Source organism: Urocampus carinirostris, chromosome 10, assembly GCF_059441175.1.
Source record: "Urocampus carinirostris isolate Australia breed hairy pipefish chromosome 10, RoL_Ucar_1.0, whole genome shotgun sequence".
Taxonomy (NCBI): domain Eukaryota; kingdom Metazoa; phylum Chordata; class Actinopteri; order Syngnathiformes; family Syngnathidae; genus Urocampus; species Urocampus carinirostris.
Genome location: NC_142358.1, coordinates 18794728 through 18809539, shown reverse-complemented (window position 1 = coordinate 18809539; position 14812 = coordinate 18794728). Strand labels below are relative to the sequence as shown.

The 14812-nt window shown below is 39.5% G+C and overlaps 1 protein-coding gene across 2 annotated transcripts in view; it reads left to right on the top strand.

Moving 5' to 3' along the window:
* The window catches only part of dscaml1 (Down syndrome cell adhesion molecule like 1), a 183845-nt gene that overhangs the window by 124285 nt on the left and 44748 nt on the right, over positions 1-14812 (top strand). For both annotated transcript variants that reach the window (XM_088346432.1, XM_088346431.1), the window contains exons 10-15: positions 529-807; positions 1994-2122; positions 5426-5605; positions 9664-9869; positions 13264-13360; positions 13430-13558. In XM_088346432.1, the coding sequence (XP_088202558.1) occupies positions 529-807; positions 1994-2122; positions 5426-5605; positions 9664-9869; positions 13264-13360; positions 13430-13558 (1020 nt within the window). The remainder of the gene's footprint in view (positions 1-528; positions 808-1993; positions 2123-5425; positions 5606-9663; positions 9870-13263; positions 13361-13429; positions 13559-14812) is intronic.

Sequence of the window (14812 nt, the reverse complement as noted above, 5' to 3'; positions counted from 1 at the left end):
ATTTTCAATCTTTCCACTGTATTCTGCGGTACACCGGGTTATCAGGCGCACTTTGAAATGACTGTGCCTTATAGCCCGGTGAAGACGGTATATTATGCTAATTTTAATCACATTATTATTAACCAACCTCTGTTTGTGTTGTGTGTATCCATCTTTTTTTTTCATGCCACCTCCACCCTACGCATCCCGTTAACTCCCAACCTCTTGTCCTTTCAATGCCCTCACATCTCTAAATGGGCACGTCCCCCCTTATCCTGCCTTCACAACGCTTCCTCTCCATATTCCATCCTTCACTTATTCATATCTGACTTTGAATCTCTGTCTTCACCTCTTACTCACCCTGCTCATTTAAACACCTATCAAACTGTTTGATACCCTACCCCCACCTTTATCTCCATTACTATGTTTGCCTGTCGTCTTCCACTCTCTTGCCCTGTTTCCTGCCCTTGCATTGTCTCAACGCCACTCTGTTTTCATGTCACGCTATTATACGTCATTTTTCTCTCCTTGCTTTCATCCACCGGACAGTTCCTCCACTGATCCAGCCGTTTGACTTTCCGCCGACCTCCATCGGCAAGCTGATGTACATCGCCTGCGTGGTGGCGTCCGGAGACATGCCCATACGCATCACGTGGCGCAAGGACGGCCAGGAAATCGTGCCCTCCTCGGGCATCACTATAGACACCAAGGAGTTCATGAGTTCACTGCAAATCTCCAAAGTGTCACTCAAGCACAATGGCAATTACACCTGCATCGCTAGCAATGACGCTGCTACTGTTAGCACTGAGAGGCAGCTCACTGTCACAGGTGAGAAAGCAGAATTTTATCAAATATGACAAATCTGGAAATGGTTGCAATAAATTTAGGTCGCTGAAAATACATCAATTGACATCAATTGTAGCTTTCTTACACTTTAAAAAGTCCAGCTATAAAAATCCTAAACTAAACCATAACAAACATACGTATACATTTTTTTTTGACATTTTAAAATTGCTCGACAAAGACAACTATTAGTAACAACTGAAAGCAATAATAATAAAAAAAAACAACGTAAAACTATCTAAATTTACTGCCATCACCAAAATCAGATAAGGGTTCACTTTTTTTTTTGTTTTTTTTGAAAAATACAAATACGATTTTTATTTTTTTTGATAAACTACTTTACTTAAGCATAAGGGCTTGGACTTTGCATTGCCGGGCATTCTACTTGGACGAGGTAGTTGGGTTTTTGGTTTGTTGAATAAGCGCCAGCGAGCCACTAAGGAGTGCCAAAGAGCCGCATGGCTGCATGGAGCTCCAGAGCCTCCTGTACACAAAAGCAGATTTTGTTGGTATTAATTGCAGGTGCCTTGACACAAAGCCAATCTAAAAACACTCCAGGAAGCCTGGAGTACAAGTGTGTAAATTTTCATGAAAATTAGTTCAGCCGTTTCAGAGCCTATAAGCCACTCACGAACACACACACTCGTGAATCACGATTCATATATAAGTTTGGATAAAATATATTACAATTAGAAAAAAAAGGGACAGCAGGTAATATTTAGTGCCTCCTAGTGGTATTAATTTGAATACTAAATAATAAAAAAAAAAACACGAACCATCAGACCAATGTTAATTGTTCATAAAAAAAAATCATAGGTCGATAAATTTGTATTTCTTTTACATGTCTGCCATCTTGCTGCTTGCTGTAGGGCACTGTTTTTTGTTTGCATTATAAAATAGTGCCTTATAGTGGTCAAATATTACACAGTATCTATCTAAAACAAAAATCGATAATCTTGAGTGTTTATGTTAGTCGTGAATTGCATTGAGAATTTGTTCTGAAAGCAAACAATGCGCTGATCCTCTCTTGACAATAAGCAAAATTAGCTTGGTTAGTTGTTGCATTTTCCAAGTATGACATGCTTTAAAAATAAAAATAAAACTAATTGACCACATTATTGGTTTGATCCACACAAATGATAAACCTTAAACTGTATGTTACCCTCCATAGTGCCTCCTCGTTTTGTGGTGCAACCCAACAACCAGGACGGAATCTACGGGAAGTCAGGAATTCTCAACTGCTCCGTTGATGGATACCCTCCTCCCAAGGTCATGTGGAAGCACGGCAAAAGTGCACTAGGTAAAGAAATGCCTTATTTACTTTACTTTTACAAGCATTACACACAAGAGGATAGACACCTGCATACAAGGTTCAATTCAAATGGCCTTAATGAAGAAATATTGACAGAAAAAAAGGCAGGGACATCGGGGGCAATTAAATCTGAAAGATATGAGGGGGCAAGTCCATGAATAACTTCGTAAAATACCAACAGGACCTAAAAATCACATCTTACGATAGCAGGGAGCTAATGCAGGTTAGCTAAAATTGTCTTTGCTAAAAGCCTCGCTGCAGCATTTTTTACCAACTGCAGGCTCTTGATGCTAGACTTCTGGAGACCAGAGAGTAGTACATCACTGTAATCGAGACGGAAGATAACAAACACATGATTCATAATCTCAGAATCAGACTGGGACAAGTTAGGGCCCGGTCACACAGCCTTTTGCGTCTGTATCGCGGGTAAAATTTTGCGATTTTTTTTGCCCGTGATTGCCCGCGGTAGAAAATGCGCAAAATTGGCCAGCCCGCTGTTCATCCGTGGTATGCCCGCAAAACAGACGCCGGCGACTGTTCTGCTTCCTCATCGCGTCTGTTCCACGTCCTTTCCGCGTGTGGACCACGGGTATAAAAGCTGTCGAGCCGGGCTGTAGAAATCATAACCGCTCAAGACACCGTCCCGTGAAGATAAAGATTTCAAGCTATGGCACCGAAGAAGAAGCCAATATGTTATTATTGTAATCGTTTTTCATTTTGATTTTATTATCTTGTTATGAAATGAAAATAAATGTCAAGAAATAAAAATGGATTAAGACGAGGTCACTACGGTGACGGGGATCCATGTTCACCCCTTGACGTCTCGAGCACAACTGACGTGTGCTCGGCAAATCGCGCTGTATATACGCGGAGAAAGGCGTTTGACCGTCATACGCGTTACACACGCTAATTCCCGTGATAACACCGCGATACAGGCGCAGAACAAACGTGATATGACCGCGCTCCAACCGCGATTACCCGCTAAAATTTCGCGTCCTACCCGCGTGTAACCACGTCTTGGCCGCGGCCGTAGCACGTCCTAGCACGTTCGTACCGCGTCTTTACCTCGTGTGTACCACGTGTGCCGCCCGCGGTTACCCGTGGTCGAAAGTTTTGAGCAGCGCAAAACTTTTTCGCGCGGCCAACCACGTGTGAATTTCTTACTGCGTGTAAAGCACGGCTGTATCTCGTCTGTATCGCGATCTCAACGTGGGCAACAGCGTCTGCTTCACGGGCAGAAATTTCTGGCCGTGATTCAGCCTCGATACGCACGTGAAAGGCTGTGTGACCGGGCCCTTAGGGCAAAATTTTGCAATGTTGCAAATATGGAAAAAAAGCTGTTCCAATAATATTATTAACATGTAACTGGAACTGGACAGATTAGGGTCAAATATGACACCAAGATTTTGGGCCGTGTCACTCTGGGTAATTTTACATTTGTCAATGTTCAAAGCAGTATTTGAGGACATTTAGATGGACCAATAATTAACATTTCAGTCTGTACAGGTCTGAGGCGCAAGAAGTTAAGTGACATCCATCTTTTTCCACACATGTATTGGACCAGATTCCTCTGATAGAAGAGTTGAGTGTCATCTGCATAGAATGTCTAGCCCTTAATCACAAAAATGTATCAAAGGACTGCACAGGATTACAATGACACCATTGCCTGATCTTAAACCAACATGCAGGCAAGGAAAAATTCAAAACTTCAGCGTGAGAAAAAAAGAAACCTTGAGAAGGGGCCTCACAAGTGGTAATCCCCCTTCCAGAATGACCAGGGTGGAACAGATTTAGCATTGGGTAATTGCGAATAATATCACCTATTGGAAGCATATAAATGCTGAAATGATGGAGACCAAGTACTGAGCCCTGAAGAACAACACAGATAACACTGAAGGGCTCAGAGGTCATATCACCATATCTAACACAATGAGAGGTAGGATCTGAACCATGACAGGACAGTTCCAGAGAGACCATTCATTTTCCAGCTGATCAAGTAATATATTATGGTCCACAGTGTCAAAGGCAACACTGATGTCCAGCAGCAGCAACAGTGATAAAGTGTCCATTGCCAGGAGAAGATGGTTGGTTACTTTAACAGGAACTGTGTCAGTCGGATGATTAGCCCTGAATCCTGACTGCATGAATTCAAAAGGATTATGCTCCGACATAAAAATCATTCAGATGTTGTGCCACAACGTTTTCAAGTACTTTAGAAAGAAACAGTAGGATTGACACAGGTCTGTAATTACGAAGACTTTCCGGGTCAAGGATGGGGCATTTGAATTTAGGTTTAATGACAGCGAACTTATAAAACGCTGGAACATTACCGGGGAGAGCAATTTGTTGCTAACATTTAAAACAGAAGGTCCAAGGACAGGCTTGCGTGGGTTTACTCTAGGCACTCCGGTTTCTTGTCACATTCTAAAAACATGCATGTCAGGTTAATTGGCCAGTTAAAATTGCCCCTAGGTGTAAATGACAGAGTGAGTTGTCTGTCTCTGTGTGCCCTGCGACTGGCTGGCAACCACTTCAGGGTGTCCGCTGCCCGCTGCCCGAATATAGCTGGCATGTACACCAGCACCTTCGTGACCCTACTGTGGATAAGTTGTGCAGAGAATGGATGGATGGATGGAGGTCCAAGGACCCCGAGAAGATCTTTAATCAGCGAGCCCGGAAGTGGATCAATCAATTAGTTGGTTATAAAATAAATGTATTTTTCCATCCGGCATGGCTGTTCCGACAAATTCTTTTTTTTTTTTTTTGACCAAATGCGCCTGCGAATTCAAATGTTTGCCCACCCCTATTGATAAGTTTATTCTGTTTTTAATATTGGAAAAATGCATAGAAGATGTCATAGAATACCAATTCTATTTTCTTCATTATTATTGTGCACTGTTGATCATTGTTTTGACGATTACATCATTGTCACTATCGGCCAATCATGTTACTGTTCTTTGATTACCGCAACCTTTAGGGATGAATTTTTTTGTATCCTTGAAGATTGATTAAAAATAGCAATCTAGTAAGAAATTATGGCCAACAGTGTCAGAAGTAGCACTAAGGTCCAGCAGTAGCAACAGTGATATAGCATCAGACATGTAGATGTTCTATCTAAAGGCCGAGGCTCAGGGGAGGACTTTAGGACGGGATGGAAATCTCTGATCTAAAGGCCCCTCTTCCGGTTCCCCTAGCTAGTTCAAAATCAATGACTGTTTTCTCTCCTTATTTTGAGTGTCTACAAAAGATTAAACTCAACCCCTGTCCTGATCTATCTCCATTTTGATTCAGCGGGAATCGGGAACCCACAGCAGTACCACCCTGTGCCTCTGACAGGCCGAATACAGATCATGAACAACGGCTCTCTTCTCATCCGCCACGTTTTGGAGGAGGATCGCGGCTTCTACCTGTGTCAGGCCTCGAACGGGGTGGGCTCCGACATCAGCAAGAGCATGGCGCTTACTGTTAAGAGTGAGTATTTAATCTCTTATTACCTTTAGGTACAATTACTTAGCCACAAAAGTACCCTTGTAAGATGAATGCAATCCCATGATGCTTGTAGAAGCCTCTCTCTTCCTTCAATAAAAATAAAAACGCGTCTCGTTCATATTTCATTTCTTATACGGCGCAATTGGGGAAAATGCCATAAAATTACTTTACAGTAGTTCAAGGGATTTGGGAATATTGGCTTTTTAAATATGATACAATGTATAAGCCTTAGGTCTACTAAAGGCATAAAAATCTCTCACCTTCAGGACAAATTATCCAATTTAAAGTCTTCAAAGGGGTGGCCTACGTGAATTATATAGATCCAAGGAGAAAATGTAGTGAGGTGGGGATGGCGGTATTGTGGGATTTCCCCAAATAATTTGGGCATTTGAGGTGGTGCGTTTCGATAAACATCAGTGTGGTTTGCACTGGCAATAGTACTGTATTCATTCGTGTATAAAACGTGTTAGATTTTATCTCATTCTCACATTATTTTTATTGACGGAATGGAAAAAAAGTTCAAATCTTTCCATTTATATATATATATATATATATATATATATATACACACATATATATATATATATATATATATATATATATATATATATATATATATATATATATATATATATATATATATATATATATATATAAAATGTCTTTTAGATACTGCTCACCCATGTATTTCAAGATTTCAATGACACTTATGAATTAAATGTGTATTAAAAGATAGCTCAAGGTAGCTTAGCTTAGTGCTAATAACCAATCAAAATCAAAATTAACATTTGTGTTATGGTTCTTGAGCCTTTAAACGTGGGCCTATCAAATTATGGCCAGGGGGCCAAATCCGGCCTGCATCCCTCTTTCAAGTGGCATATACAGAAAATATATACATATTATACTTAAAATATCCCACACAGCTATTTAAGAAGGTTAAAAGGAGGACAACTTTTACAAAAAAAATCTGCCACCGCTAAAATTACTTTTTACATATATTTTGTAGAGGTTTTCTTCAGGTGCGAAGATCAAAATCGTTTTGGGACTAGAATAGCTAAAAATGATTTAATTCATTTAGTGCGCTTAAGTCAAGACATTTTTCTCTTGTTCTGTGAACAGCTCTCTTTTTAATGTTTTTAATGGTTTTTGTAATGTGTCACGCTAGAATAGAGGGATATCTGTTGGTTTAGTTTGTTCAAATAGTAAAAAAAGATTTTAGATTTAAGTGTTTTAAATAGCAATAAGACTCAAGGACTCAAACGAATGTATTTTAAGGTATTTTTGCATTTTGGGGGGAATTTGTATACAGACGCAAGTAGTACCCGTCATTTTTTTTAAATCCGTAATTGCGGCCAATAAAGTCAGCTGTCTCTAGAAGATGTTATGTGAAAAAAATACAAATTTCCCAAATGACGATTATATAGAACAATGAAAGATTACGTGATATTTCATTTATTTTTGGTAATTTTTAAATAGTAATTGGTTTTTTTTCTAATGTATTTTATGTAGCACTATTCAAATACTATATCAACACGTTACATTGGGTATTTATGTATTATATTCCTTTTACTTATTATTGTTTTATTTTCAACACAAGGATACTGCTGCAAGTGTGAATTTCCCTACGGGGATGAATAAAGTATCTATCTATCTATCTATCTATCTATCTATCTATCTATCTATCTATCTATCTATCTATCTATCTATCTATCTATCTATCTATCTATCTATCTATCTATCTATCTATCTATCTATCTATCTATCTATCTATCTATCTATCTATCTATCTATCTATCTATCTATCTATCTATCTATCTATCTATCTATCTATCTATCTATCTATCTATCTATCTATCTATCTATCTATCTATCTATCTATCTATCTATCTATCTAATGAATGAAGCCTGTTTCCCAATTAGTAGGCTCTAAATAATACAGACTGTCCCTTTAAAAAAATCCCCCTTCAATTCTCATTTAGATTTAAAATACAGGCAAACAAGTTGGAAGAAAGCTGTGAAGGACGGCTAATCTAAAGCCCTGGCGTGTGCATGTGTGGTGCATAGTGGCTAGGTTGTGAGAATGTCGAGTTTGTGAGGAATTGATCCCCGCGCCCCCTGGGATCTGTCTACAGACAATCAAAACTACTTTGAGCTCAATCATTATCTGCAATCAATTTTTGTGGCCTGCCCTCACTGTCAGCAAGGGCTCGCGCAATGAGAAAGCACACGAGCAGGGCCTTATAAGCTTCTTCGCAGGGAACGATGAACCTGGTGAAAGAGACGTTAACGGATCACATTTGATGCGTTTGACACTGACAACGGCCGATGCCAGCAAATTCCCACATCCTTGTCTATAAGGTGCACCATATTATAGGATGCACTCCCCAAAAAAATCAGTCTTCTGTGATATTGTTTTCATATACAAGGCACACCAGACTATAAAGCACATAGAATTAAAACTACAGAAAGGGTTAGGGTTCACAAAAAACAAGTAAGTTCTATATTAGTGCATTGGTTGGTCAGTTGAAATATATCAGCGATCACAAATGCAAAAGCTGGATGCAAAGGGAATCGAACCTGGTGGCGGAAAAAGCAGCGGATCCTATCCACTTGATCAAAGGTCTCCAAGGTGATGCATGCAGGCACCAGGGTACTCCATTAGGATGACTGAGGTGTCCACGGACCTTTTCTGAAAAGATTTAACAGTGCTGTGATTTTATAGTATTTTTTTTAGGTGGTTGACTGAGTCCATTTAACTCTACTTTCAATATGTAACCTAGTACTAACATAGTAAAAACATAGTAAAACATGATAAGTATTTATTTTAGAAATGGAAATCAATTTGGGTTCACTTATTAATTACAAAAGTAGCTCTCAGCTTAAAAAAGTTTGGAAACCCCTGCACTAGACCACTAGGGTTTAGACGACACATAAAAAGGCATTAGGTTTTATATCATCATCATCACTATCTGTAGTCACCGCATCATGTTGTTGATGTTATTATTGGGCCAGACCACAATAATATTGTCAGGTATTAAACTGATCTGTGGTACAGAAAAGGTTGGCCCACTGAATACAGCATTGTAACGCTGTATCGCAGTCTTTATACGAGCAGGAGATTCTGAACTGAGTGAAGAAAAAACAGCAATGTTAGAAGTAATTCTGTCATCCTGAAAGATACAAACACTTGGCCGGAACAATCTTTGTCACTCACAATGCTTAATTTGGGTAAAGAAAAAGTAAGACAGAATTGTTTAAGGACTTTTAATCAGTTTATGTTTTCTCATTTCTCTAACGTTTGTATTTGGCACAGTGACTATTGTGATAATGAGATACGAAGTAATGCATGTTCCGGTGTTATTCTATGTCCTTGGTAGGGATTCACATTCTTGGTTTGATCCCCATTGCCACTAAGTATCGACTGATAATTACACAATAGCATAATACACTGGTATTCAATTCCAAGTTCTATGTACCCAAGGAGTAACGGATTATGAGGTGCACCTTCAAAATGTTGGTCCAATTTAGGGTTTTTGGGTGCGCCTAATGGTCCACAAAATACGGTGATAACTGCAAAATTGAGGGGCCACCCCCTCCTTTCTCCCTTTCTACTTCTATTACTTTACTTGTGGTATTAGTGTTATCGATCGAAGCGTTCCTCACTTCTGCTTCCCTCAATTTTGTCTTGTTTGGTTCAGCGGCGATAGAGGAAAACGAGGCTGGTGCGGGATGAATAAGTGATGAAAACAAAACAGCAGAACCTTCCTCCTCGGGTCGATATCTGGCGCGGGGGAAGATTGAGCGCCCCAGTGATTTTGTGTGCAGAGGAAGGCAGAGTGTATCCATTTTGCCTCTTCATTCACCTAGACCTTCGTGTTAAGTATCAGAGAATGAGAGAGGAGCTTTATTGACTTTACCTCATTGACCGTTGCTCTTCAACACTGCAACTTGGCCAGTATCAACCCCACCTTTGCTCCTTCACCTCTGTATAAAACGTGCTTATTATCCACTCATGTTTGTTCCCGCCCACCTCCTTCCAGTCCCGGCCATGATCACGAGTCACCCCAACACCACAATGGCCAAGAAGGGCCATGTTAAGGAGCTCAACTGCACTGCCAGGGGAGAATGGCCCATCATCATCCGTTGGGAGAGAGGCGACACAGTCATTGACCCCGACCGCAATCCCCGCTACTCTATTACCACAAGCCCCAACGAGAAGACGGACGAGGTGCTGTCCACTCTCAAGGTAAGAAACACACGAAGAGCTCGGCTGTTGTGACTGTGACTCTAAGACAAATTGTCGCACTTCGTTTCCCTTCAGTCGGGGTGCGAGTTGCAGTGATGACAGACCGGAGAATATATTTTCAAAAATAAATCTCTACGCGATTGCAAGAGACTTTGTTGCTGGGGTGATGTGCCAAAGAAAGAAATGAATTGCCAAATATAGCTAATATTCTTCAAATGCTGTGCCAGTGTCCTCCCTAGAGGCTGAGAGGAACATACAGACTTCTACAAACTGATTTAATATTTTTTTGTGTCAGGCTATGACATCACATCACTGTGTTCAAAGTTGCATCCATCTATAGCAGTTGTTCCTAACCTACCAAGCCCAAGGGGTCCGGTGGTTTCTTTGCTATTGGGGTCAAGACACACAGACTTACTATGTCTAAACGCATTGGCATGCCCGCTTACAACAGATACTTCCCTGCAAGAAACTGATTCCCAGCGTGAGTGGACAACCATTCACATTTGATGTTGAGGCAGTCAACAATGAAAACTGACAAAATCATTGAAACTCAGTAGAACCAGGTTCAACAGCAACTTTTCAGAACCAGTGTAGTCCAAACATTTTGGTGTAAACAAATGGATGAGTATCCATTTAGTGCCACAAAAGTCCGGATTTTTTTTTTAAACCATTGGTTACAACACTCCCTTCTGAGAATGCTGGACACAAAAAAACAAAAAAGGAAACCAACTTTGCTATGAAAATTACACGAGAGTAGCACTTGCTACCAAGCAAATCTGAACTTCTCTAAAAGGCAACAGCAGAGGCCACACTGATTTGCAGTTTTGGAATGTCGGAGTTCATGCACTATGTTTGGTTCTGCATGGTTCAAATTTTTGCACTAGTCGAAAAACAAAATGTGTTGAATTTGAAAAAAAAAAAACATATTTATTTTACACTATAGCAGGATTCAATGAATGTGCACATGAAACCTGTGGGCTACAACAGGGTAAAGACCATTGATCTATAGTGAGCACTGTTAGTTTGTGAAATTGATGGTTGGCATGTTGCATGCCAATGACAAAATTTGCTAACCATTTTTTACAATCTCAAATAGTAAATTCCGGGTCAACCCATGGGTAACTGTTATAAGATTGAAAATGATGTAAAAAAGAAACAATTTTTAAGTGTTTTAGTTCAGATTAAATTCAATTTGTTAGTGTAGTGTCATCAAAATGACACCAAGCTAAAGCACCAAAGAAGGACAGTGATCATCGGGGACGTGTTATTGAAACTTTGATTCCAGATTGTGAAAACTGCAACAAAAGAATACAATGAATCAAGAACATGTGCCAATATGTTTGTGAAATTATATTTATCTAAGTGAATAAACTTTACATCTGTCGAAGCATTACAAGATCTAGTTCTTTGCACAACATTTTTAGAAACTTACGGCATTGCCTTTATAATTCTTCAACATGGACAGAGATGGATTGGACATATAACCGTCATGTCAGCCATTATGTGAGTCTTTGCTTACTTTGAACTTGCGGAACTGACGCGGGAAAAAACGGAAATATTATTTTGCTAGAGTTTTTCTAACTTACATTTCAAATCAACACAAAACTATTATGTAGACTACTTCATGATGAACTTAAATGCAAATTATGCATGACGAAATAAATACCATATTATTTCACAAACACACACGAGCGCCCAAAATGCGCATTCCTTTCAGTTCCATAAAATGTGTGACCTCCTTACATTCTGAAAACTGGCATGTTCCTGTGCAGAACGTTTACGTCGTCTAATCCTGCTCTCAAAATTACCATTGTCTTATTCTTGCTCAAAAAGTAGCTAAGTGTTTTTCAGTAATTTAGTGGTGTAGATACATAAACCGCAATCGTATCAGTTATGTGTGCTTTTTTGGGTACCTTTTCATCATTTTAACCTATTGTGATTTTTACTCCAGGGCTACATATCTGGAAAATATGACTTAGCAGCTCCCTGATTAGCTTACAGTAATTTCCAGTTGTATTCATCTTGAAATCCAACGGAAACTATAATTTCACAACCCAGCATACTATATATCAGTTGGTACAAATTAAATTGACAACTTTCAAAACACATAATGCTACCAGATTTGACAACCAGCAAGTAAGTCAGCCAGGATTAGTTTGCAGTTGGAAAAATCTACCCTTTGATTTAACATTTCTGTCACAATCAGAACGGAAGTAGGACTCAGATGCGTAACGTTAATCACACGTTTGTTGAGATATAGTGGAAAGACAGCGCCCGCAATCCGATGCTTGTTGGACGCGGGAAGCAATCCGCTCACAGAATCAGAACGTGTTCCGAATGCGGAAATGGATCTTCCGGAGCGGGACATCGTAGTGTAGTAGACGGAAAAAACAGGTCGTTAGCCGGGACTGGAGAGCAGAACGTGGTCGGGATCAAAAAACGGGTCGTAGCCGGAGACAAACGGGCAAATCAGGAATGGACGGGTGGAAAACGGGTGGAAAAGCGGGACCAACGGGAGTCAGAGTCAAAAATGCTTGCCTTGTGAAAACAGAGGTTCGCTGACGGACTGACAACAGGCAAGTGAAAGGACTGAGCTTAAGTAGGACGGGGAACCAATCAGAAAGCCAGCAGCGGCTGGCGCCAAACGAGCAGGAACAAGTGAAATTAATCAGTCATAACTTCAACATTAAAAGGCACGCAAATTTCAGATTAAGTTATCACAATATATTTTGATGAATGTTTTGATGAATGTTTCTTTTCATTTCTACGATTTTTTTTTGTTCCCCACTTGTGTTGTGTCCACATTTCTTACCTTTGACCTAAATCAACCGTTCGATATTTTAATTGACTTTTCGGCTGTTGGATATTTTCATTTAATGAATGTTCACTAGCCTAAGTAAAAATATTTTACATTTTAGTATTTTTTGTGAATTATTTTCTAATGAATCCATTATACAATGGGCTTGTTTTTTTTTTTTGTATAGTGAGAAAATATTGTTTTTGTTTTTAGCGGATAACCACAGAAAGAACTGCAAATTCAAAGCTAAGGTGGGAGAAATGGAATCTAAAGCATCAGTGGAAAAAAGCTTGCATCAACCCTCAGCTTAGCTTCCTGGAAATCAATGAAATCGTTTTTGCATAATCAAGCTAACTAACCAGTAAGCAGTGATGAGAAAACATATTGGCTGGTATATGTAAATGATTGTAAATTTATTTAAGTCACAGCAAAACGAAAGCAAAACAAATCAATACTGATATTGAGTGTACCTTTCTCCTATTCAAGTCAACACATAAAATGACCTAAGGACTTTGATAGCATTGGAGAAAAACTCTCTGAAGCATCTTTATGACTTTAAAGATACATTTTCTCGTTTATCTGTGTGTCTACTTTCAGCTCAAACCAGCTGAGAGGGAGGATTCAGTATTCTTCTCCTGCCATGCCATCAACTCCTACGGTGAAGGCCGAGGCCTTATTCAGCTCACTGTACAAGGTACTCATCTTTACACAATGCTGAAAATCAACATCTGCAGTGCTTCCATTCACACTCTTCAATCTTTAGAGCCCCCAGACCCTCCGGAGCTCGAGGTGCGGGAAGTAAAAGACCGCAGTATGAATCTGCGATGGACGCAGAGGTTTGACGGCAACAGCGTCATCACCTCCTATGACATTGAGTATAAGAACAAGACAGGTAAGTTGACGAACAATAGCTATGCTAGCATCATCGTTTCATCTAGTGGCACATGCAGCCGTCACTAAATGCTGACAATGAAATGCCATTGTAGAAACATCTTAGGGCCCCTAATTGCCCTTCAAACCTTATTTCAGAATGTGGTTGAGTTGCAAGTGCAATGGTTTGTGTGGTGACAGTCGAGGTCTTGCTAAATAAAGTAATCAAGAACAGCGCTGGAATCAACTCAGAAATAAAAGCATTGCAGTGTATTTGTTCTCAGTATAGTGCATGGGTCGGCAACAAAAAAAGTTGAAAGAGCCATATCGGACCCAAAAAAAAAAAAAAGAAGAATTCTGGTGCCTCAAAAAAATAAATACGTTATATAGCCTTATAATGAATGAAACACATGTGTTATGTATCCATATAAGCCTTATTACCCTACTATCAAAATGACTAAGTTGGATGCAATGATTCCCGTGGAGAATGATGCACCCCGTGACTACTCTGATGTAGTATACTGCCTTAAGTTTATCTGTATTACAATATTAATGAATTACAGGATGTTTCATTGCTTTGATATAATAAAAATTGTTTTAAAAAATATCAATTTTGGGTTTTTTTTTATTCCGGGGATTAAAAAACAAAAAACAAAAAGAGTGCATTTATAAAAACTATTTAGCAAATTATAGCAACTCGTGACACTGGACTTTTAAAAGTGGTAGAGCTTGGGCTGCACAGCTCTTCAAACACAGGACAGTGAAGGGAGGTGAAAAGAAGAAGAGGAGAGCAGCCCCGTAGCTAAGCATTGCAGCTAAATTCTCCAGGCAGGAGTTCAAGCCTGACAGCCACGACTTCACGTCACAATATATGTTGTTGCTGAGTTGAGGCGACAATCGGTATCACGTGTTTTAAAACCGGTTACCAGCAAAAAAAAACATATTTCCCTCCCCCACCTTTTTCACTTGTAGATATTTTGGGAAAAATCGCCAGGGAGCCACTCAACAGCGCTTAGATGCTGCAGCTGGTTTTTAAGCCTGGGTTGCCAACCCTGGGTTTAGTGCTCGATAAATTGAGGATTTTTTTAAAATCAGATTTGTCTTTTTAAGCAAATGCGTGTTAGAAAAAAAGAAAGCTCGTTTTGGCTGCATTGTTACTGATATTTTTTTCCCAATTTAGTAATACTGGATTATGAATTAAATTTAAAAGTGTCCTATAATTCTGGACAATCAGGATTTTAATTAATTATAAACGAATAGTACCAATTGCCTATGA